The 20,433-nt window shown below is 41.6% G+C and overlaps 1 protein-coding gene across 19 annotated transcripts in view; it reads left to right on the forward strand.

Moving 5' to 3' along the window:
• TTLL5 (tubulin tyrosine ligase like 5) overlaps positions 1-20,433 on the forward strand; it is a 289,301-nt gene that overhangs the window by 224,229 nt on the left and 44,639 nt on the right. For 15 of the 19 annotated variants that reach the window (XR_009264632.1, XM_058739734.1, XM_058739733.1 and 12 more), the window contains one exon: positions 15,905-15,984. The exons of 2 other annotated variants lie outside the window; for them this stretch is intronic. Coding sequence is in view for 16 of the 17 variants with exons in the window: in XM_058739734.1 (XP_058595717.1) it covers positions 15,905-15,984 (80 nt within the window). In the remaining variant the exon portion in view is untranslated. Of the gene's footprint in view, positions 1-15,904; positions 15,985-20,152; positions 20,276-20,433 lie in introns of all 19 variants that reach the window. 2 more of the 19 variants (XM_058739730.1, XM_058739739.1) reach the window with 1 other exon arrangement.

The raw sequence follows: 20,433 nt of genomic DNA on the forward strand, positions 1-20,433 counted from the left end.
TTGTGGTATTTCTTCCAAACAGTCAGCTGAACTAAGAGGAATGACAGCCTAGGAACAACTACGTGCATATGAACTGTGTCTTCCTTGTAAATGACCTTTTCCTTAGAGCCAGACTCATACTCTCCAGGAACATGGAGAAAGAAACCTAAGGAGATTAAAATTTGCCAGGGTCATGGGCAAAACTCACAGACTAGAGATAACTTCGGAAGGGCAGAGTCAAAGCTGTTGTACCTGGGGCTTCTCTGAAGAAAAAAAACTACGAAAGAAACACCAGGCTTAACTAAAGTGCTTTTCTTTCAATAGCTGAGATTACCTTTCCTTGCCTAGGTTTTAGGATATTCTACAGCAGGGTGACCTCAGTGGAAATTGAAGGTAACTGCTTGTTCTGTGTCAGCACCCAGGACAGTGGTGTTTGTTAATGGCTACTGGGCATTAGGAAGGGAGGAGAGAGGCCAGGAGCCCAGCAGTGTGGGCAGACCAGTACCAGTTCATGTGACCTGAGCATGTGTGATATTAGCAATACAATGAAAGATGCTCAAAGATTAACGTCAGACACATATAAAAATAAGGGTCAGGTTTAAAAAATATGCTATATCTTTTTTTTTATTATTGAATATTTACTTTAAATATTTATTGTAGTCATTGGTTTTTTTTGTTTCTGTTTTTGTTTTTTGTAATTTACTTCCAAGTTAGTTAACATATAGTGCAATAATGATTTCAGGAGTAAAATCCAGCGATTCATCCCCTACATATAACACCTAGTGCTCATCCCAGTAAGTGTCCTTCCTAATGCCCCTTGCCCATTTAGCCCGTCCCCCCACCCACAACTCCTCCAGCGACCGTCAGTTTGTCCTCTGTACTTAAGAGTCTTTTATGTTTTTCTCCCTCCCTATTTTTATATGATTTTTGCTTCCCTTCCTTTATGCTCATCTGTTTTGTATCTTAAATTCCACATATGAGTGAAGTCATATGATATTTGTCTTTCTCTGGCTAACTTATTTCACTTAGTGTAATACACTCTGGTTCCATCCATGTTGTTGCAAATGGCAAGATTTCATTCTTTTTGATTGCTGAGTAATATTCCATTGTATGTATGTATGTATGTATGTGTGTGTGTGTGTGTGTGTGTATATATATATATATATATATATATACATACATATTCTTTATCCATTCGTCTGTCGACGGACATTGGACTCTTTCCATACTTTGGCTATCATTGATAGCATTGGTGTAAATATTGGGATGCATGTGCCCCTTCGAAACGCCACACCTACATCCTTTGGATAAATACCTAGCAGTGCAATTGCTGGGTCATAGGGTAGTTCTGTCTTCAATTTTGGGGGGAATCTCCATACTGTTTTCTAGACTGGCTGCTCCAGTTTGCATTCCCACCAGCAGTGCAAAAGGGTTCCTCTTTGTCCGCATCCTTGCCAACATCTGTTGTTGCCTGAGTTGTTAATTTTAGCCATTCTGACAGGTGTGAGATGGTATATCATTGTGGTTTTGATTTGTATTTCCCTGATGATGGGTGATGTTGAGCATGTTTTCATGTATCTGTTAGCCATCTGGATGTCTTCTTTAGAAAAGTGTCTATTCATGTCTTTTGCCCATTTCTTCACTGGATTATTTGCTGTATCTTTTTAACATATGAGTCATTAACATGAGGCAAAGTGATGAGCAGTTATAATGGTCCAAAAATAGGTTCTTGATGTGAGGATACAAGATGTCGTGCCTTCTATCAGCCTTTTAGCCTTTTTACTTATGCATAGTTTCAAGAAATATGATTGAATCTGTGGCGTTCCCATCCTTAAATACAGGATTCTCTAAATTATGCATTTCCAAAATATATAATGATAGGCTTTTAGTGCTGAAAGATATAAGATTGCAGGCATAGCGCAAGGCTATGAGTGTAGCAAGGCACACAGCTAGTCAGTGGCAAATGGACATTGGCTAAAGCCGAATCTGTGTCACCTACTGTGCGCCAACCACAGACTCTTCCCAGTAGACCACCGATTTGAAAGACCCCCACCAACCCATTCACATCCATTCTGTACAGCAAATGACAGGTTAATCGTCCTAAAAAATTGCCTTTGGGAGAATGCAAAGTAAGCACTTAGGAGCTCACTCCCCTCCCTTTCCACACCAGTTTTACCACTTAAGTGACCACTGAAATACTCAAAAGGAGGAAGAATTATTACCACTCTCATACTAAAGTGTGGAGAGAATTTGTGCTAAATGTAGCATGAAAAGGATTGAATTGAAGAACACTACTAAAGGCTTTTATATACTCTCTTCCTTATGAGAGTGAAGTCTAGGAAATGGGTGAGAGGCTTGGAACCCACTGATAACACCCTCTCACTCTAAGGGGCAGGGCCTGGAAGTGGGAGAAGGGAGGGCTAGTCAAGGAGCCTGTCACTTAGACTCTTTCCTCCATAAGCCCTAAGCATGTGGACCTCAATAGTGGCATTAGGAGATCTTAGGGTTTGCTTTTGGCATGGATGATGACATCAGTCAAAGAACTGGGTCCTTGTAACCACACCTAACCAGAAGTTGCCACTGGTGTGTGTGTGGTCCAGTGGGGAGGAGAAGTACATGAGAGTCATGGAATGATGGGCCTTCCCTTGGTGATTCATACTTGGGTAATTTAAATTAGAATCTTACTTCTCATCCCTGCCACTGGGATATTAAAATGGTTATTAAAATGGGACTCTAACTGCTGGATATTTCCCACCTCTCACTTTTCTTTATTATCTGCATAGGAAAATCCCTTTTTAAAAGATTTGGGTAGGATCTTATAGATTTTGTAGAATCCGTATCACTTCTTCCATGATCATGAGCCTTTAATGGCAAACTTAGACTTTCGGAGGGTGAGCAAATATTTAAAAATCGTGGGGCCTATAGCTTAAAAGAAAGCTCCATGGAGAAGATTTAGGGGAGCTGTCAACCCCTGAAATCCATTAAAGCAAGCAAAAAAACAACATTTTAGAAAATCCCTAATGTGTATTCTTGACAAAAGTTAAGCATAGAGTGCACTGATGTGTAGAGCTTCAAAAAGCTATCTCATGTAGAGAGCAAGCAGTCTGTGGTCAGGGAGGATATGAGAAATACCTAAGTGGAAAAATTGGGTTAACCACAGTGAATTGGGCACTGTAGAAAACTTAATTAGTAAAATAGAGGACAGATTTCAAAAATTCTTTCAAAATTCTGAGGAAAAGTATACAAAGGTAAAAATATTGAAATAAAAGGTAGATTCCACCTAAAATAACAAATTCCAGAAAGAGAAGTAATAGTCATTATTAATAGGCAAAAAAGACCCAACATAAGGGCATGAGGGTTTTGAACAACATAATTGTGAGATTAAATTAATAGGTACACAGTTTTGTGCCCTGCAGAGCTCCCATGGAATATTCTTCAAAACTAGAACAGGGGTACCTACGTGGCTCAGTTGGTTGGGTGTGTGGCTTCCGCTCACCTCATGATCTTGCAGTTCCTAAATTCGAGCCCCACATCGGGCTCTGTGCTGACAGCTCAGAGCCTGGAGCCTGCTTCGGATTCTGTCACCCCCTGCCCCCATCTGCCCTTCCCCGGCTCGCACTCTGTCTCTCCCTTTCAAAAATAAGTAAACATTAAACAGTATATTTAAAAAACTGGAACATTTCAACTGAATCCTCAAAGAATAGAAGCATACAGACCTCATTCTCAGACTACTTTGCAATAAAATGAGATATTAGAATAAAAGTCTATACAAAATGCCCAAATAATTTTGGAGTTTTTATTTTTTATTTATTTATTTATTTTTAAAATTTTTTTTTTCAACGTTTTTTTATTTATTTTTGGGACAGAGAGAGACAGAGCATGAACGGGGGAGGGGCAGAGAGAGAGGGACACACAGAATCGGAAACAGGCTCCAGGCTCCGAGCCATCAGCCCAGAGCCTGACGCGGGGCTCGAACTCACGGACCGCGAGATCGCGACCTGGCTGAAGTCGGACGCTTAACCGACTGCGCCACCCAGGCGCCCCTATTTTTTATTTTTTTAATGTTTATTTATTTTGAGAGAGAGAGAGAGACAGAGAGAGAGAGAGAGAGAATGAGAGAGAGAGAATATGAATCCCAAGCAGGCTCCATGCTCAGCTCAGAGTCTGGTATGGTGCTCAAACCCACAAACCTTGATGTCATGACCTGAGCCGAGATCAAGAGTTGGACGCTTAACTGACTGAGCCACCTAGGCATCCCTAAAGCTGAAATATTTTTTAAAATAATGAAAATGAATAAAATAATGAAGTATATATATCAAAACTTAAAGTTGAAATGTAACCAAAGATGTACTCAAAGGTAAATTCGTAATCTTAGTTATTTTCATTGTTATAATGTAGGAAGATTGAAAAGAAATTAACGAAGACACAAATGGCAGATTGGCTTCAACTGATATACTAGCTTTGGCTGATTACCGAGAGTGTTTTGTTGACAAGAGTTATGAGCACTTCTCTGAGCCTGGCAAGAAAGAGTGCTCTGATAGATTAGTAATGTCTGCCGTAGGCAGGGAGGATGAGTGGTTAATGTGCACACCACATATTTGTCATACCTGAACTAAGCTTCCATCTTTTGAAGTTAGGAAAGGGTCAATAAAACAAAGCTAAGAAAAAAAAAATCAAAGGAAATCAAGAAGAAAACCAATATAAAGTCAAAAGCAGCAAAAAAGTTATATTCAAAACCTTATTTAGTTTGGGGTATGGGGACAGAGAAGGATAAAATAAACATAGCTCTGCCAGACAAAGAAGAGAATTAAAAATAAGAAAAATGTTTTAAAAGTAGATATAGGGGAGACTGAAAATTATGAGAACCCTGCATAATTGTGTGCTACTAAATTTTAAAACTGAATGAAAGGTAATATTTTCAAAAATATGAACTATCAAGATTGGTTCTTGAATAAAAAGAACACCCAAGTAGAACAGGGTAGCAATCTTAAACTATCCGAACTGGTTCTTAAAGAAATGGGGTACATGAGTAGGCCTAGGAAACAATTTTAAAATATCATCTCTAAAATAGTTCTTTGAACCTTTTTTCCAAAATCTTTGGAGGCTTCCAGGTGCCTACATGGTAAAGTTGAGAGTCCTTAGTCTGACAGGAAAGCCTTCTGCAAAATGTCCTCTATCCTGTCTGCAGCCTTTTCTATACAGTCTTACAGTGTGCTCCACACATGTGCTTCCATATAGTGTTCTTACATGCTCATGTTATCCCCTCTTCCTCATGCCCTTTGCCCTCTTGAATCTAAGTCCTGTGTTTTATTCAAGATCAGGTTTTCATTTACCACCTTGATGCAGCTTTGCCAAGAGCTTCAGCTAACTCTGCCGTCTACTTCCTTGTCGAATTTTCCTTTTTATGTGTGTTCTTCTCATAAGCCTCTAGGGACAGATATCTCGTCCTTACCCTTTTATCACGTAGGTACTGAATGTCCATTATGCCGGGCATTGCTCTAAGTATTGGTGATAACACCAGTGGGCAGGACAGACACAAGCCCGGTTTCCATGAATTTTATCTTTAAGAGCAGAGAGAGAAATGTATTCCCTGGCCCCTGATCTGGCTTATATTCATGACAAGGTCACAGGAGATGGTGGTAGAGGAGACAGTGGTAAAGACGGAGATGTGCTAGAGACGGTGGTTGGGGCGGTGGTGGCGATGTGGTTTGCATATCAAGGTGTATGTGTCAGGGATGGCCAAATAGCAATTATCCCATCATTACTTATTTATACTGCATAGAGTAGAGTAGAGCAGTAAAGCCCAATTGCTAACAGCCCAGGATTTCATATTAGATTTGAATCCAAGCGCCTTCATTTAATTGACTGTTATTTGGAGCTATCTCTAAGCCTCTGTGTCATTATCTGTACAATATTACCTACGTTGAGGGATTGTTCTTAGGATTAAATGAGATCAGGTATTGTCCTGACATATATCAAGTGTCCAGTGCGTGTGTGCTGGTACAGTTATAATTTCTGCTGCCACCGCTGTGCCCTATTAAAAGAAATTGCGTTCTTGTTGTTAGTAAGCTGATACTCGTAAGTATGATTTGGCTCTATCTGGCAAGGCTATGGAAATTCAAATACATTCTGAGATCCTGAATGCTAATAATGCTAATGACTATTGAAAGCAAGGGCTTAGCTTCAAATAAAACAAAAGATTAGATTTGGACACACTGACTCCCAGTCAAGTTGTCTCCATAAGTTCACACTTAATACTCTCCTTCTGCTTCAAATACACTGCAGTGATAAAAAACACCGAAAGGACCTACCTGACCTTCAGAACGAGGGAGCCTCTCCTTGGCTCCCAAATGTGCAGAAATAACTGAGGATCAGTGAATGAGGCTGAAACACCAAGCTTTCTGAACTCTGCTTTGGGAGCAGGCAGTGACAGCCCAGAGTTCAGCCCCTGTAGCATGTTGGGGCCTAAAAGTTCCCTCCCTACCCAAGAGGAAAGACGAAGAAGCCAGGCTCATTAACTGGCAATAAAACAGTAATTTTTCAGCTGGGGACGATGTGGCCCCAGAAGACATCTGGCAATGCCTGGAGTAATTTTTGATTACCATAGCTGGGCAGGGGCGAGGGGTTTCAATTGGCATCTAATGAATCGAGTGTAGGGATGCTGGTAAACGTCCTGAAAAGCACCTGATAGTTCCCCACAACAAAGAATTATCCAGTCCAAAATGTCAGTAGCACCAAGATACTATTGGAATGCAGTGGGCTCTCCTAATGGGAGACTGATGAAACTGACAATGGACCCACTGCCTGAGGCCACATCTTTATATGAGGCTGTGGGCCTACAGAGTCAGGAGGATAATGACACACCCTTGCACCTGCTCATGTTTCAAAACTCACCTGGATTTCTAAATATGACTGAGGCAAGAGCACTGAAATACCACTGGAAAGTCTGGTTCTGGACTAGGGTGATGGGTCCTAGGTGGAAGCAGTTATAAAAACTTCTGCCAGGGAGGGGTGAGCAAATACAGAGACAAGGGAAGAAATGATTCCTATTCAGAATAAGCCTACAAACTAAAGTTGCAAAACACATGAGTAAATCTGAATCTAAGAAGGATTGCCAACAAAGCTGACAACTGGAACATGAATTCCTTAGAAATGAAATTAACATTTTTGAACAGCCAGACATGTTAGGTCCGGTATCTGGTAGGCTTATCTTGTAACATGTGATTCTGATCAGAGTATCAGAAGGGAAACCTGAGGAAGAGGTGGACAGGTTACGCTTTAAGAAATAATAACTGAGACTTCTCTGGAATTGAAGAAATAAGTGAGTCCTCGGCTAAAATATTCATCCCATGTACCAAAATAAATGCACATAGACATATCATAGTGAAACTGCAGAACACTGAGCATAAAGGGAAGAGTTACATGCTACTTGAGAGAAAATTCACAAGGGAACACAGAATCCCACATTCTTCTTTTAGAAATAGTAGGTGGCAGAAAACAAGAGCTAACAGCTAACAGCTTCAGAATGTTGTGGTGAAGAAACTTTCAGTCTAGAATTTTATACACAGCTAAACTGTCATTCAAGAGAAAAGCCAAAATAAAAATAATTTGAGATATTCAAAGTCTAAGAGTATACCACATGACCTTCACTGGAAGAACTAGCAAAGACTGGATAAGATAAAAGTGAACACAGAAGTGTTGGATAACATGAAGCAGTGAGGGGCCAGACTTTTATTAAGTGATAATAAATGCTAATGACTGTAAACATAATTGTTGGTCTTTTAAAAATATAAAACATGTTTGGGACAACAAAGACAAGACTGAGGGCCAAGAGGATTCAGTGGATGGCAAAAATATAGCAGGTCTGTGTCAAGTTCTAAGGGCAAGACAGAAATATTAAGGGAAAAAAGTGGAAAAAATAAACTAAATTTTACGCTTAGAAAAAAATAGCTAAATAATTGATATATACTCTGTAGCTTTCAAATCCACAGAAGGAAAGAGAAGAGAATGTAGAAACTTTTGAGTCCAGTGGAAGGCAGGAAAAGAAAAAAAAGGCAAAGGAAAAGGATGGTAAGTGGAAAATAAAAACTAAGATAGTAGAAATATATCCAATTATATGAGTAATCACACTAAATGTTAACAGGATTATACTCTTCTATTAAAAGATAGATTATGAAATTGCATTTTTTTAAATAGGCTTCACATCCACTGTGGAGCCCAAAGTAGAACTTGAACTCACAACCATGAGGTCAAGACCTGAGCTGAGATCGAGTTGGACACTTAACCAACTGAGACACCCAGGCACCCAGAAATTGTACTTTTTAACATGTTTGGTTGTAGCCTGCTTAAAAGAGAGATACCTACAGTAAAGGTTCACAGTGCGAAGGATTAGAAGAAGGTAAACCATGCAATACTAATTAGGGGCATGAGTATAGCAACAGAGAAAATAGAATTAAGCAAAAAGCATTCATTGGGATGAAGAAAAGCACTGGTACGCAGTTAACATAATAAATTCAAAATCTATAAATCAAATGCTGATAACAGTACAAAGAAATGTTGGAAAATTATCAATCATAGTGGGTGATTTATTTAAATCTGCTTCTATCAATAACTGGTAGGTGCCTCATACAAATTTCTGAGGATTTGGACTATTTGAAATATAGAATAACAATTTGCTTTGATAAGTGGCTTTTCATGTTTCCTGACCACCACTTATAATATTAAAAAAAATACATTTTATATGCAACCTAGTAAAAATATCTAAATTATGTATATGAAATAAAAGTTTCACAAAATATCATTTCCTATTATTTGAAAAATGCCAATTGGGTCCCCTAAATTGATTTTGCAACCCCCTTACGAGCCACAGGTCATAGTCTGAAAAACATTAATAGCTCTGCATAGACTGCTGCATCCAGTAGGGAGAATATACATTCTCTTCGAGGATATGTTTACAAAAATTCAACACATACTGTCACAAATGAAGGCTCCACACATTTCAAAAAATCTGTATCCGTTTACACTCTTCAACAGTAAAAAACATTTTAATTAGGAAAAACCAAAAGGTAATGTTTAAAAAAGACTCGTGTGTTTGGAAATTTAAAAAAATTCAGTACATAATACCCAGCTGTTAGGTTATCATAATGAAAATCATAAAACACTTAGAAGTAGATGGCTGTGGAAAATGCTACGTACCACATTTGTGGGATAGCCAAAACTGAACTCAAAAGTAAACCTGGAACTTTGAATTTATTAAAAAGACAAGAACGATTGAAAATAAGTGAGCTAATCATTTAACTTGAAAAACTATAAAAAGAACAAGAGCAAATTAATCAAAATAAAATAATAAAAATACAGAAATCACCTAGAACAGCCCAGCACGTGGGAGAACATGAGAGAACAGTGCCTCGAGCAGTGTTTGGCCCATGGTAGATACTCATTAAATACTGGGTGAAGGAATGAATGAAACTGACAACAAATGGTAGACGGGGTCACATCTGGAAAGACTAATACGGTAAATTTAAAAAAGAGGAAAGACCCACATAGATAATACTAGGAATGAAAAGGAATAAAACAACAAATATAATGGTAGATACTCATTAAATACTGGGTGAAGGAATGAATGAAACTGACAACAAATGGTAGACGGGGTCACATCTGGAAAAACTAATACGGTAAATTTAAAAAAGAGGAGGGGCGCCTGGGTGGCTCAGTCGGTTGAGCGTCCGACTTCGGCTCAGGTCATGATCTCACGGTCCGTGAGTTCGAGCCCCGCGTCGGGCTCTGTGCTGACCGCTCAGAGCCTGGAGCTTGTTTCGGATTCTGTGTCTCCCTCTCTCTCTGACCCTCCCCCGTTCATGCTCTGTCTCTCTCTGTCTCAAAAATAAATAAATGTTAAAAAAAAAAAAAATTTAAAAATTTAAAAAAAATTAAAAAAAAAAAAAAAAAAAGAGGAAAGACCCACATAGATAATACTAGGAATGAAAAGGAGTAAAACAATAAATATATATAACAATATAGTTAGACAATGTGTAGTATATTTATAAAATGGAGCCTTATGCACCACTCCTGCACAAAAGTTGACTTCACAAAGTGCTTCTTGAATTGGTCTTGTTTTCAGACCCAAATTAATACTGTTCTAATTGTTATTTGCCAAGGATTAGTATATTAGCTTCTGTTTGTGAGATGCATACATAATCCCTGGACTGATGGATTAAAGGAGGAAGCACACGTACACCTGCGTGCATGTAGGTTGTAAGGAACATTGTGAGATGTTTCATCTGTGAGTAAACATTTGCTAAGAAGACTCAAGAGTACATGTCCCTTTTGGAATTCAGTTCTATAACCTAACTTGTGCCTTGAGATTTCTTCTCTCCTTTGGGAGTTAAAAGAAGTTTGGTTGTCACCAAAGTTTTATAAAAATGAGCAAGTGCGGGGTTTCTTTTCAGGACCTTCACAGATGCCACCATGCCTGTCTGCCACAGCCCTGGCAAGGTCAGCATTTCGAGCTCTCCTCTTCCTGTGAAATCTTGAGCACTTTTCTTTTGTGGCTCCTTCCTTCTATAGAAAGGTCATCCCCGATGTGGTGGCATGAATCCAAGATAAACTTTCACTTAAACCATTGGAACAGAAACCTAGTACCTCTGTGTTAGAGATGTGGAAAGCCTTGAAAAGAACTCGAAGAGAAACAATATAGCACCAAACCACAGTCAATCTTGTGAAGTAATGAACAAAACAGATCTTAAAGAAAGGATATCACTTTCAGAAAAGTTTCCACTGATCAAAATAATGGGAAAAAAAGAACAGAGGAAACCACAAATAAAGGAAATAAAGATCCACGAAAAAGCACGTCCGAAGCCTTACCAGCAAAATGGATAGTAGGGATTTTGCTTATTATTACCCTCCTTGACTGGCGATGATATGTCGTATAGGCTGGCTGTATGGTGTGCTCTTGACACCAGTGGCATTCCTAGCCAACTGTTTGATCGGCATTTATTTCCCAAGTAGAGAGCAGTATTAGGAGACATCTTTCAATAATAAATGTAGGCACTATTTCGGCTTGTAGGGATACTATTTACTTGTAATGCATTCCCGAACAATGTCTTTGAGAGGCCCAGGAAGGCTGTTCTTCCTTACTCGGGGTAGAAGTAATGCCCATGTCAGGCCTTTTCTTGGACTTCAGGAAAAGGCAAGAGATCAAAGGAGTAAGTGGGAGTGGAGCAAGTGACTTGAATCCCGGGTTAGAAAGTAGACATTTAATACGTAAGGAAACTCTTCGGGTACTAGCCATGAACACATCCCAAGGAAAGATCCAGCCTTCGTTGAAAAAAGCATGTCATTATTAATGGAATTCTTCTAATTAGAATTCTTGGTTGCGACTAGCGTGCTACTGTTCATGGCTACATCATATCTTGTTTCAGTTTTGACGTGGCTCCGGTAATCGGGAAGCCTGCCCTTCGGCAGCTTTTGATAATAACACGGTTCCGTTGTGTGGAGAAGAGTCTGAACTAAGCCCATCACCACAGCTGAGGTTGTAGGAAGCCTCAAACTCTCAACCCTGGGCTATATCTCCTGGTCTTCTGTCTTCTGGAACCTATACCACTTCCAAGAAGAGCAATTATGGAACACTACGGGACTGCATGGTCACATCTAACACTCTCCTTGGTTTAAACTCTAACTTTTGTATGTTGTAAAATTAACGGCACCTCTCTTGTCCCATCTTTTCAGTATTCCTCACTGCAAAACTCGAGACTTTTATAAGGCACTTTCCTGAGTTCATCTTTTGGTCTTCATATTCCATATGTTCCGTGATCGGAAAACAGCAGCTAACGGAGCTGCACCAAACACACATTTAGCTTTGCACATTCAGCTCTTCAGAGAGAAAGAGACTGTATGGTTTCAGTGGCGGCCGACTCCGTGTGATGTTCTTCTTGGGGAGAGCTGGGAGACGCATCATTCCTCCCGTCAGTCTCATTTCCCATGAGCCTCTTGTGTAGGACGGACATCCTCTGTGCCATGTGTAATTCTCATGCTGAAAGACATGTGTTCTATGACAAGCCAGCTGCTTCATTTGGTGCACAGTTGAAGAAACAGTGGTTCGTTCTGATGCTGAAAAATGTGTATATTAGATTTATCGAGAGGTAGTTTGTCAATCTCAAATGAGACCTCTCTTCCTAAGGGAGTTTAAGAGTAGTTGTGACCATGAGATTTCTGCCTCATAGGCCGCCAATTAACTACCTTTTGACTTTAATAGCAAGTTGCTGTTAACTTCCAGGTTCTGAATATGTTGTGGACATTCTCCTATTTAGCACCCACATTCCATATTCAGTCAGAGTCACTGCGTCACCTGACTTAATATTTCTGTATGTGGATAAGCTTATAGTGAATGCAAAGATGGTTAGCAATTCTAAGTAAAAATACCAATTCCAATAAAAGTTAATGTTTGTTTAGCCATTGATATAATACTAGGTACCGTGCTAAGATGTGCCTTACAGTCGCCATCTTCTTTAATCCTCAACAACCCTACGAGGTAGGTCGTGGTAACTTGATGTTAAAGGACAGTAACTGACTCAGACAAGCAGGGGAATACACATCTTCCTACGTAAGGAGTTCCTAAAACACAGGCACTCCCAGGAAAGCTGCAAAGAATTATCGCAGAAGCAGATCAACAAGCGCCCTAAGTAAGCTGTGGTTCAAAAGTTCTCACCTAGGAGTGGGTTGACCAGAGGCTGGAATGTATTTTCCCAGGGAAATGATGCTTGCACGACAAAAGCGTATTTACCCACGATGTGCCTGAAGTAGTAATAACATAGACCCAAACCACTTTGTGTACCAGTGTTTTCATGGAAAAGTCCACTCTGAATTTCCTCTTGAATGGCTGTTGGACACGTTTCTCCACCGCGGGGGAAATGGGGCGCCTGTGCTAGAAACAGTAGGCTCATTAGAAGTGTTCAAAGTTTGAGTCAGCAGTGGCTCCCAAGGCCTGTGATGGGAGTTGATGGAGAAGGCAGGGTGGAAGAGTGACAGGGGATGGACAGAGGGAGAGGAACAGGAGACAGCCCATGAAGGTGAAGGGTGGGATAAGAATTCCAGAGAAGGGGGGAAAAGAGGAAAAGAATTTCAGGGAGAAGAGAGGAGAAGGAGTTTAAGGATCCAGACTCACTAGTTCTAAACACCCAGGGACTCTGTTCTCCCTCAGGTAGCTCCTTGTTTGCTGCTTTTGTTTCTTCTACCGACTCTGGTATTTCACCTGCCTGGTTCCCTTTTGCTGTTCTGCGCGATACTGAGACCAGCTTCGTGGCTTTTCTTGACGTGGCTGCCCCTAACACAGGCAAATGGCCCTAAGGGTTTTTAACCTCTGTAGAGGAAAGAGCCCATCCTAGGTTCTAGAACTTTTCCTTTTTCGCTTGGACCTTGAAGAGCCAATATTAGCTAGAGATGCTTTGGGTAGTTCTTTGGGTCTATAAAGGGCTGAAATAAAATGGATAAGCATTCCCGATGTAGCTATTCAAGGTTGAGGCTTGTGGGACAAGGGAGAATTCCCTCTGTTCCTTTCTCTCCTGTTTGCCTTACCATTCCCTTGTCCTCCAATGAAAGTGGAAAGGAGTGGGTGGGGCCGCAATCACAGCTTGCTGGAGGGGAAGGGGTCCAAGAGAGTGTGATCCTTGCATCACTGCTGGGGTGTGCTCTCCATCAGTGAGGGGGGGTGGGGGTGGACCCCCTGGGCACCTAAGCGTCTGCCAGAGTCTCCAAGTGCTCTTCGCATCACCTTCCCCTTTGCCCACTAGCCAACGTTCTCCTCACTTCTCTGCTGATACAAGTCACTTGGACACCTGGGAGCTATAAAAAGCCTAGGTTCTCACACTTTATCCCGGACCCACTGAGTCAGAATCTCTAAGGGAAGGGCCTGGAGAGCTGTGTGATTAACAAGTGACCCCAGGTGGTTCCTGTCAAGGACATTTGACAAACACTGCTTGACCATCCCTCCATCTTGCTGGTCTTTAAAAGCTCCTCGGACATTCTAAACCCCTTTCTGCCTCAGGATCATTATACGTATATTCTATTTCTTCTCCACGAAAAGCTCTTTCCTGATCCCTACTCTTGGCCAATAGCTACTTCTCCTAACTTCATGACTTTGCTGAAATACGACAGTTTCAGAAAGACCATCCTTGACCACCGGTGTCACATCTCAATGAGGTTCCCTTGTTTCATTCTCTTTTTTAAAACACTTCATGCTGTTTCTCCTTAGCATTTATCACATAGTTTGTCCCTTATGTCTTTGCCTAATGTCTACCTCTTCACTAGTACCAAGCATGGAATACTTTTTCCATGGATGAATAAATGGAAAAACAGTGCCAGGAGAAGTGTTCTAAAGGTTGGATTGATTGCTGCTCAAGAAATAAAGAACTGAGCATATGAAACTTTTAGTCTTACAAAGTAAAATTTTTACACGTCAACTAAAATCAAGGTAGATGGGTACAACAAGTAATTTGTATTTGTGGGGCAATGGATCAGATTATTTTTTAAAATATTTATTAGAGGGGCGCCTGGGTGGCTCAGTCGGTTGAGCGTCCGACTTCGGCTCAGGTCATGATCTCGCAGTCTGTGGGTTCGAGCCCCGCGTCGGGCTCTGTGCTGACAGCTCAGAGCCTGGAGGCTGTTTCAGATTCTGTGTCTTCCTCTTTCTCTGACCCTCCCCTGTTCATGCTCTCTCTCTGTCTCAAAAATAAATAAATGTTAAAAAAAAATTTAAAAAAATATTTATTAGATACCTGATCTGTGCAAAGTGCAATGTTAACAGCCATGGCTATAACAGTGAACGAGCCGATATAATCTCTGCCTTTATGGAGCTTACTTTTTAGCAAGGATGACAGATATTAAGCAACCAGTTACACAATCCCGTAATTACAATTTTGGTAAATGCAATGAAAGAATTACAGATCTATAAGAGCCTGTAGTGATGAGATCCAGCATGGTCTGTAGGGCATCAAGCTAGCCATAGAATTTCTAAGACATGTGGCTGGGGAACCTGTGCCCAAAGCATCCAATTTACTCTGTCCTGTCTCTTGTCAAAGTTGGCATGAGGGGAGGTGCCTCTATATAACAGTTCCTCAACTTCAGCACTATTTTTTTTTTTAAGTTTATTTATTTTGAGAGAAAGAGAGAATCCCAAGCAGGCTCCACACTGTCTGCCTGGAGCCCGATGTGGGGCTTGAACTCACGAACCATGAGATCATGAGACCTGAGCCGAAATCAAGAGTTGGACGCTTAACCGACACAGCCACCCGGGTGCCCCTCATATTCAGCACTATTGACATCTTGGGCTACAAAATCCTTTGGGGGCACCTCCCAGTGCACTTTAGAAGATATTTAGCACCATCCCTGGCCTCTACCCACCAGATGCCAGTAGACCTCGCTGTTGCGACAACAATGTGTCAACATTGCCAAACGTCCCTTGTGGAAGGGTGGGGTTGGGGACAAAGTCTGTCCCTCCTTTCTACCTCAGATGAGAACCACTGGTCTACCTGAACCTTGGTTTTTTTTTTTTTAATGCCTTTACTTATAATTTATCCAAGTCAAAACTGGAAACTTCATTTATTCATTCAGTAAAGAAATATTTGTTGAATGCTTATTAGGTGCCAGGCACTGGAGACACAGCAGTAGTCCAAGCCTGTGCTTTCTTGCAATTACCTTCCAGTGGAGAGAGATGTACAGCAAACTTCAATATATGTCATATTTCAGAAGACGGGGTAGTTGGTCACAGGAGTCCTTTCTGCTAAGGTGACATTTGTACCAAGTCTTGAAAGAAGCAAGGGAATGAGCCACATGACCGAGAACACCGAGAGCAAGAGGCAAAGCCATTGGAGGGCCTGCATTTGATCTAACCTTTCTATCTGCCGATCTAACCAAGCTGCTTGTGTTTCAGAGGGTCCACAGAAGGGCAGCTGAATGGACTCCAGAGCAGCCTTAACTCTGCAGCCTTTGTGCCCATCACCAGCTCCACAGGTTAGTGGACACACCAGCTCTTCCGCGGCCGGGACGACAGGGAGGGTGCTGGGCTGGGCATATTCTCTCTTCTGCCTCCGAAGAAACCTGCAGTTCAAAGAACGAGGAAGCATCCAGGCTTTTGAAGCAGGCAAATGGGCACTTTAGGATGGAATGGTTTTCCAGAACTAGTTCAGGGTAGATGACATTCCTTGGTCTGGGAGAATGCTATCAGATTGGCAGCATTTAGGCTGGTATTTGACCGGTGTTTCACTGTGCATATCGTATTCCCACCGGTAGTGTCTCTCCCTAACTCTTCAGGACAATGGAGCTCTGGTCTTCGATCATAGTCCCTGTCATGCTAATGTAATGGCCTATTGATCTATTGCCAGGTGCTTACTGAGGTCTTTTTAAAACCTCTCGTGTAGGTATCCACATCTAAGTCAGGCAACATTGGTCCAGGCATAGTCTTCTGTGAGTACTAACTCGTAAGAATATACTGATAAGTAATCAGAAAACTAAAAGAAAATCACTTGGATTCAGTTCAACAAATACTTATTATTGAATACCTACTGTGGAGAGAATGAGATGTCAGCTGAGGGACATAAAGGGTGGACCAGGCCATCCCTCTTGTCAGGGAACTTACAGACTTAGGAAAAGAGGAGAGTCAGCAGGGAGCGGGGTTGCAGCGTGGGTAAGTGTCAGGTCCTGGGGATGCAGAGAATAACCATAGACGGTTGGCGGAACACCCGCTGTGCCCGGCACAGTTCTGAATGCTTCACATGTAACAACTCATTTGTCCACAAAACAGGCATATAATAGGAACTGTGTTCCCTGTTTTACAGCTGAAGAAATAAAGGCACAGATTATGAAACATATCTAACATCTCACAGCTAGTAAATGGTGGGGCAGTATTTGAACCTGAGCAACCTGGCCCCGGCTCTTAAGGGATTAGAGAGGGCTTTCTGGAGGAAGAAACATCCAGGCGGAGGGTTGAATGTTGACACGTCTGCTGGGGGGGGGGGGGGGGGGGGCGCTGCAGGACTAAAGGAGTGCCAGGAAAAGGGAGCAATACTGCACAGTCGGGGGCGGGGTGAAAATGCCCCGTGTTCTGGGAGCCCTCGTGTGTCACTGTGGCGGGGGACTAGGGCAGGAGCAGGGAGTAGCAAGAGAGAGGTCATGGAGGTAGCAGGGCCGGTTTGCGAGCCGTGTAGGGAACTTGGTCCTGAGTGCAATAAGGAGCCCTCAGGGAGTCTAGAGCCAGGGGATGAGGGGTGTGTGTGTGACATAATACACCTTAACATGATGCCAGATCTCCCAGAAGCCTGGTTAGACTGTATCACAGGGAGAATTACGCACACCTCCGGCTTACTGTGGGGTTCAAGGAAGCCATATATAGAGAAAGGTTCTATAACCACACCCACATCAGGGAATAAGAGTATAAAGACTTTGTTCTCTGCTTAATATTTTAGAACCCGAATTCAAGAAATAGTTGATGGGTATCTACTTGCCCCTCCCCTCCCTCCAAAAAGAATGACTAGGATATGGTAGTTATTTTTAAGGAATGAACATTTCCCCCTGGAAGTTGGTGCAGCCTGGGAAGTGGGCGGCCGGGAGAACTGTGCACTGTACCCACAGCTGAACTGAATATATCTGTCCACAAACTGCTGCAGCCAGAGAGGTTTGCAAAGCATAGGAGATCCAGGAAACCTGCCTACTGCATTTGCAGGTCTAACTAACGTATTAAGTACAAAACGGAACGCTCTGCATAGACTCTGGCCAGGGAAGTTGGAAATTTGAGGGGCCAGGTGGGTCATACTCTCAGCATCTCGCTTATGAATTAATATTTATCGACTGCTGAAGTTATGTGTTAGAGATTTTGTAACCATTGTAATGACCGCAGTGTCAGCCTAAAACCACAGAACAAAGAGAAAAGTTGTATATTAGTTATATAAAGGTTGTATACTGTATACTGTATATTAGAATCCCTGGATTCTAGTATCTCCCTTTTCCCTCTGCTTCTACCTTAAGACAAGTGCATTATCTTTTTTCGCCTTGCTTAGGTAGCCTGCTGTTCACTGCTTTTATCTCCATTGACTCTGGACCTCTAAAGTGCCTTGAATTTGTTTCTAGTCTGTGATTTTCCTGGTGTTCCCGATCCTCAGTTAAAGAAACACTGATGAACTTGGTGCACGAGTCTCAGGCATTTTCCACACTTCCCAATAAACATTTTGCCTTAGCAGTATAATGGTAACTAACCCTGTTAGAGTTATTTATACAGCTAGTAAGTAACTACCTGGCACTTGAGTGTTTCGGCTACAAATCATGCGTTTTTCTGTATGACACGTAGATTTGAAGGTGTTATTCTAGGGGTTCAGAAGGGTGTCCTATGAAAAGGTTAGGTAGCTATTAGAGACATTTTTCTTTAAACCCAGAAGAAGGGAGAGTAGCCCCTGTAATAAGTCAGTTATATGGCTCTCAGAGATAGGAAGTTTGTGCCTCTACAGGAATCGCTAAGCTGACTTTGAAAAGGTATTTAGCCCCTGTCTGGTCCAGTTAACTCAGTTGGTTAAACATGGTATTATTGAGTCCACGAATATAGCAAAAGTCTGTTTCCTGGCCCCTTGACTCTTCTGCAAGTCTAGCCAACCAGGCCTTAAAGCTGTGTGACTTTGTTCCTTGGGCGCCTGACTGAGATACTGGTTCATCCCAGGGCTCTGTTGAAAAACAACTCAGAATCCTTCCCCACTGATGGTGACCTAGTGACAGTCTTTTAAGTGTGGATGTTAAATGAGGTAGTGGACATGAAAGCTGCTAGCAAAAGGTCTGGAATGCTCCCTGAATGTTACTTTTTCCTTGACTTCCCTACCTCAGGCTATATATTCTGAGTTTGCTATGGGAGGCAAGACGTAGAGTCAGCAAATTTGGAAATTTGAGAAGGAAGCTAGAGTGAGGGCCTTTGGCTCAAAGCCAAAGCCATTGGCCTTCGTTCTTTATAACCATGGCGTTCTGGAGTTTAGAAGTGGTGATGGGGAACTAAAATAGCAGAGAGTACCAGATTAGATAACTGGCATTTCTCTCGTGCGGACTTTATAGCGTAAACTACCATTCTTGCAGGGTCTGAGGCCATACCAGCTGCCCTCATCCCTGGCCCTAGCTTCTGCCTGGAGCCCGGCCTCTATCTGCCCCCCGCCCCAGTTTGTTTGTTTTGTTTTGTTTTGTTTTGTTTAAAAAGCTCTTACTCACTGGTCTGGAGTTGGTGGAAAGATTCTTTGAACACCAATGCTGGATTTCATTTACAAGAAGTGAGCAACAGTGTCCTTGTTAAATATTTGCTATTTGGGGCCTTGATAAAACATACATTTTAGCTTTATCCTCCTTGTTTGCATGGGGCTGGGGCAGCGGCCCATCAGTGTGCCTCTGCCCGCCCACCTCCCTGCCTCCCTGTAATACAAGACAAAGGAACTTACTTTAATAGAAAGTAAACCCAGCGGACCTTAAACTCTGAGGATCTAGAAGTCACTTTAACTTTCAAGCGAAATGATTTGCTGGGCAATTCTCAGCGGAATGACCTCTTTTTATTATCAGATTCTTATTCTTTTCACCAAGCATTATCTAGTTGTTATAGATCCTGGATGGATCTGGAATATAAGAAGTGAATAGTGAAAATGAATACAGCTCTTAAGATGCTTGCCCTCGTGTCTCACATCCTTTGTTACTCCCAAAACATTCTTCTCTTCCCAGAGCCAGAGGGATAAGAATTTGGGTTTCCGTACTCTTATGGTGTTAGAAAGCAAAGGGCACAGGTGTGGTGTTTGGCCGGAAATGGAGCATCAGCATCTGGGCAAACAATGATCCCCTAAAGCCTAGTTTTGTTTTGTTTTGTTTTGTTTTGTTTTGTTTTGTTTTGTTTTGTTTTCTTGAAATACACATAGGTGTTTTCTCCTTTCTTTATGTTCAATGTATTTCTCAGCCTTCTCTTTCCTTCTTTGGTCCCTTCTGTCGCCCGCCACCTAATGCTAGATATTAGGCGTTTTTCTGGGCCTGGTGTCCCTGCCTAGTCTTCTGTCTGGTTTTTGTCCTATCCTAAAACCTAGTTTTAGATTTGACCTCTTGTCCTTTCACCAAGATCAAATAAAGTGTTAAGTAGGGATTTTTTTTTTTTTTTTTTTTTTTTTACATTTTTCAGGACCTTTGGAAGCTCCCCAGGTTATTTTCGCCAGATCCAAACCCTTGCCCACACAATCTGGAGCCCTTGCTACAGTTATAGGACAGAGAAAATCAAAGTCGGTGAAGTCAGGGCCAATTTAAGGTAACAGTAAGAATAAGAGCATATTTTTTTATTATAACTTGCTGACTTTATGCCACAGCAAGAGGCTTAATAGCTATCAAGAGAAGCGATAGTTTCTCAAAATGACAAGGAAATTGGCATTTTGTAAAACCAGAGCTCAGAAGGAGTCTCCAAACTGT

The sequence above is a fragment of the Neofelis nebulosa genome, chromosome 7 (assembly GCF_028018385.1).
Source record: "Neofelis nebulosa isolate mNeoNeb1 chromosome 7, mNeoNeb1.pri, whole genome shotgun sequence".
NCBI lineage: Eukaryota > Metazoa > Chordata > Mammalia > Carnivora > Felidae > Neofelis > Neofelis nebulosa.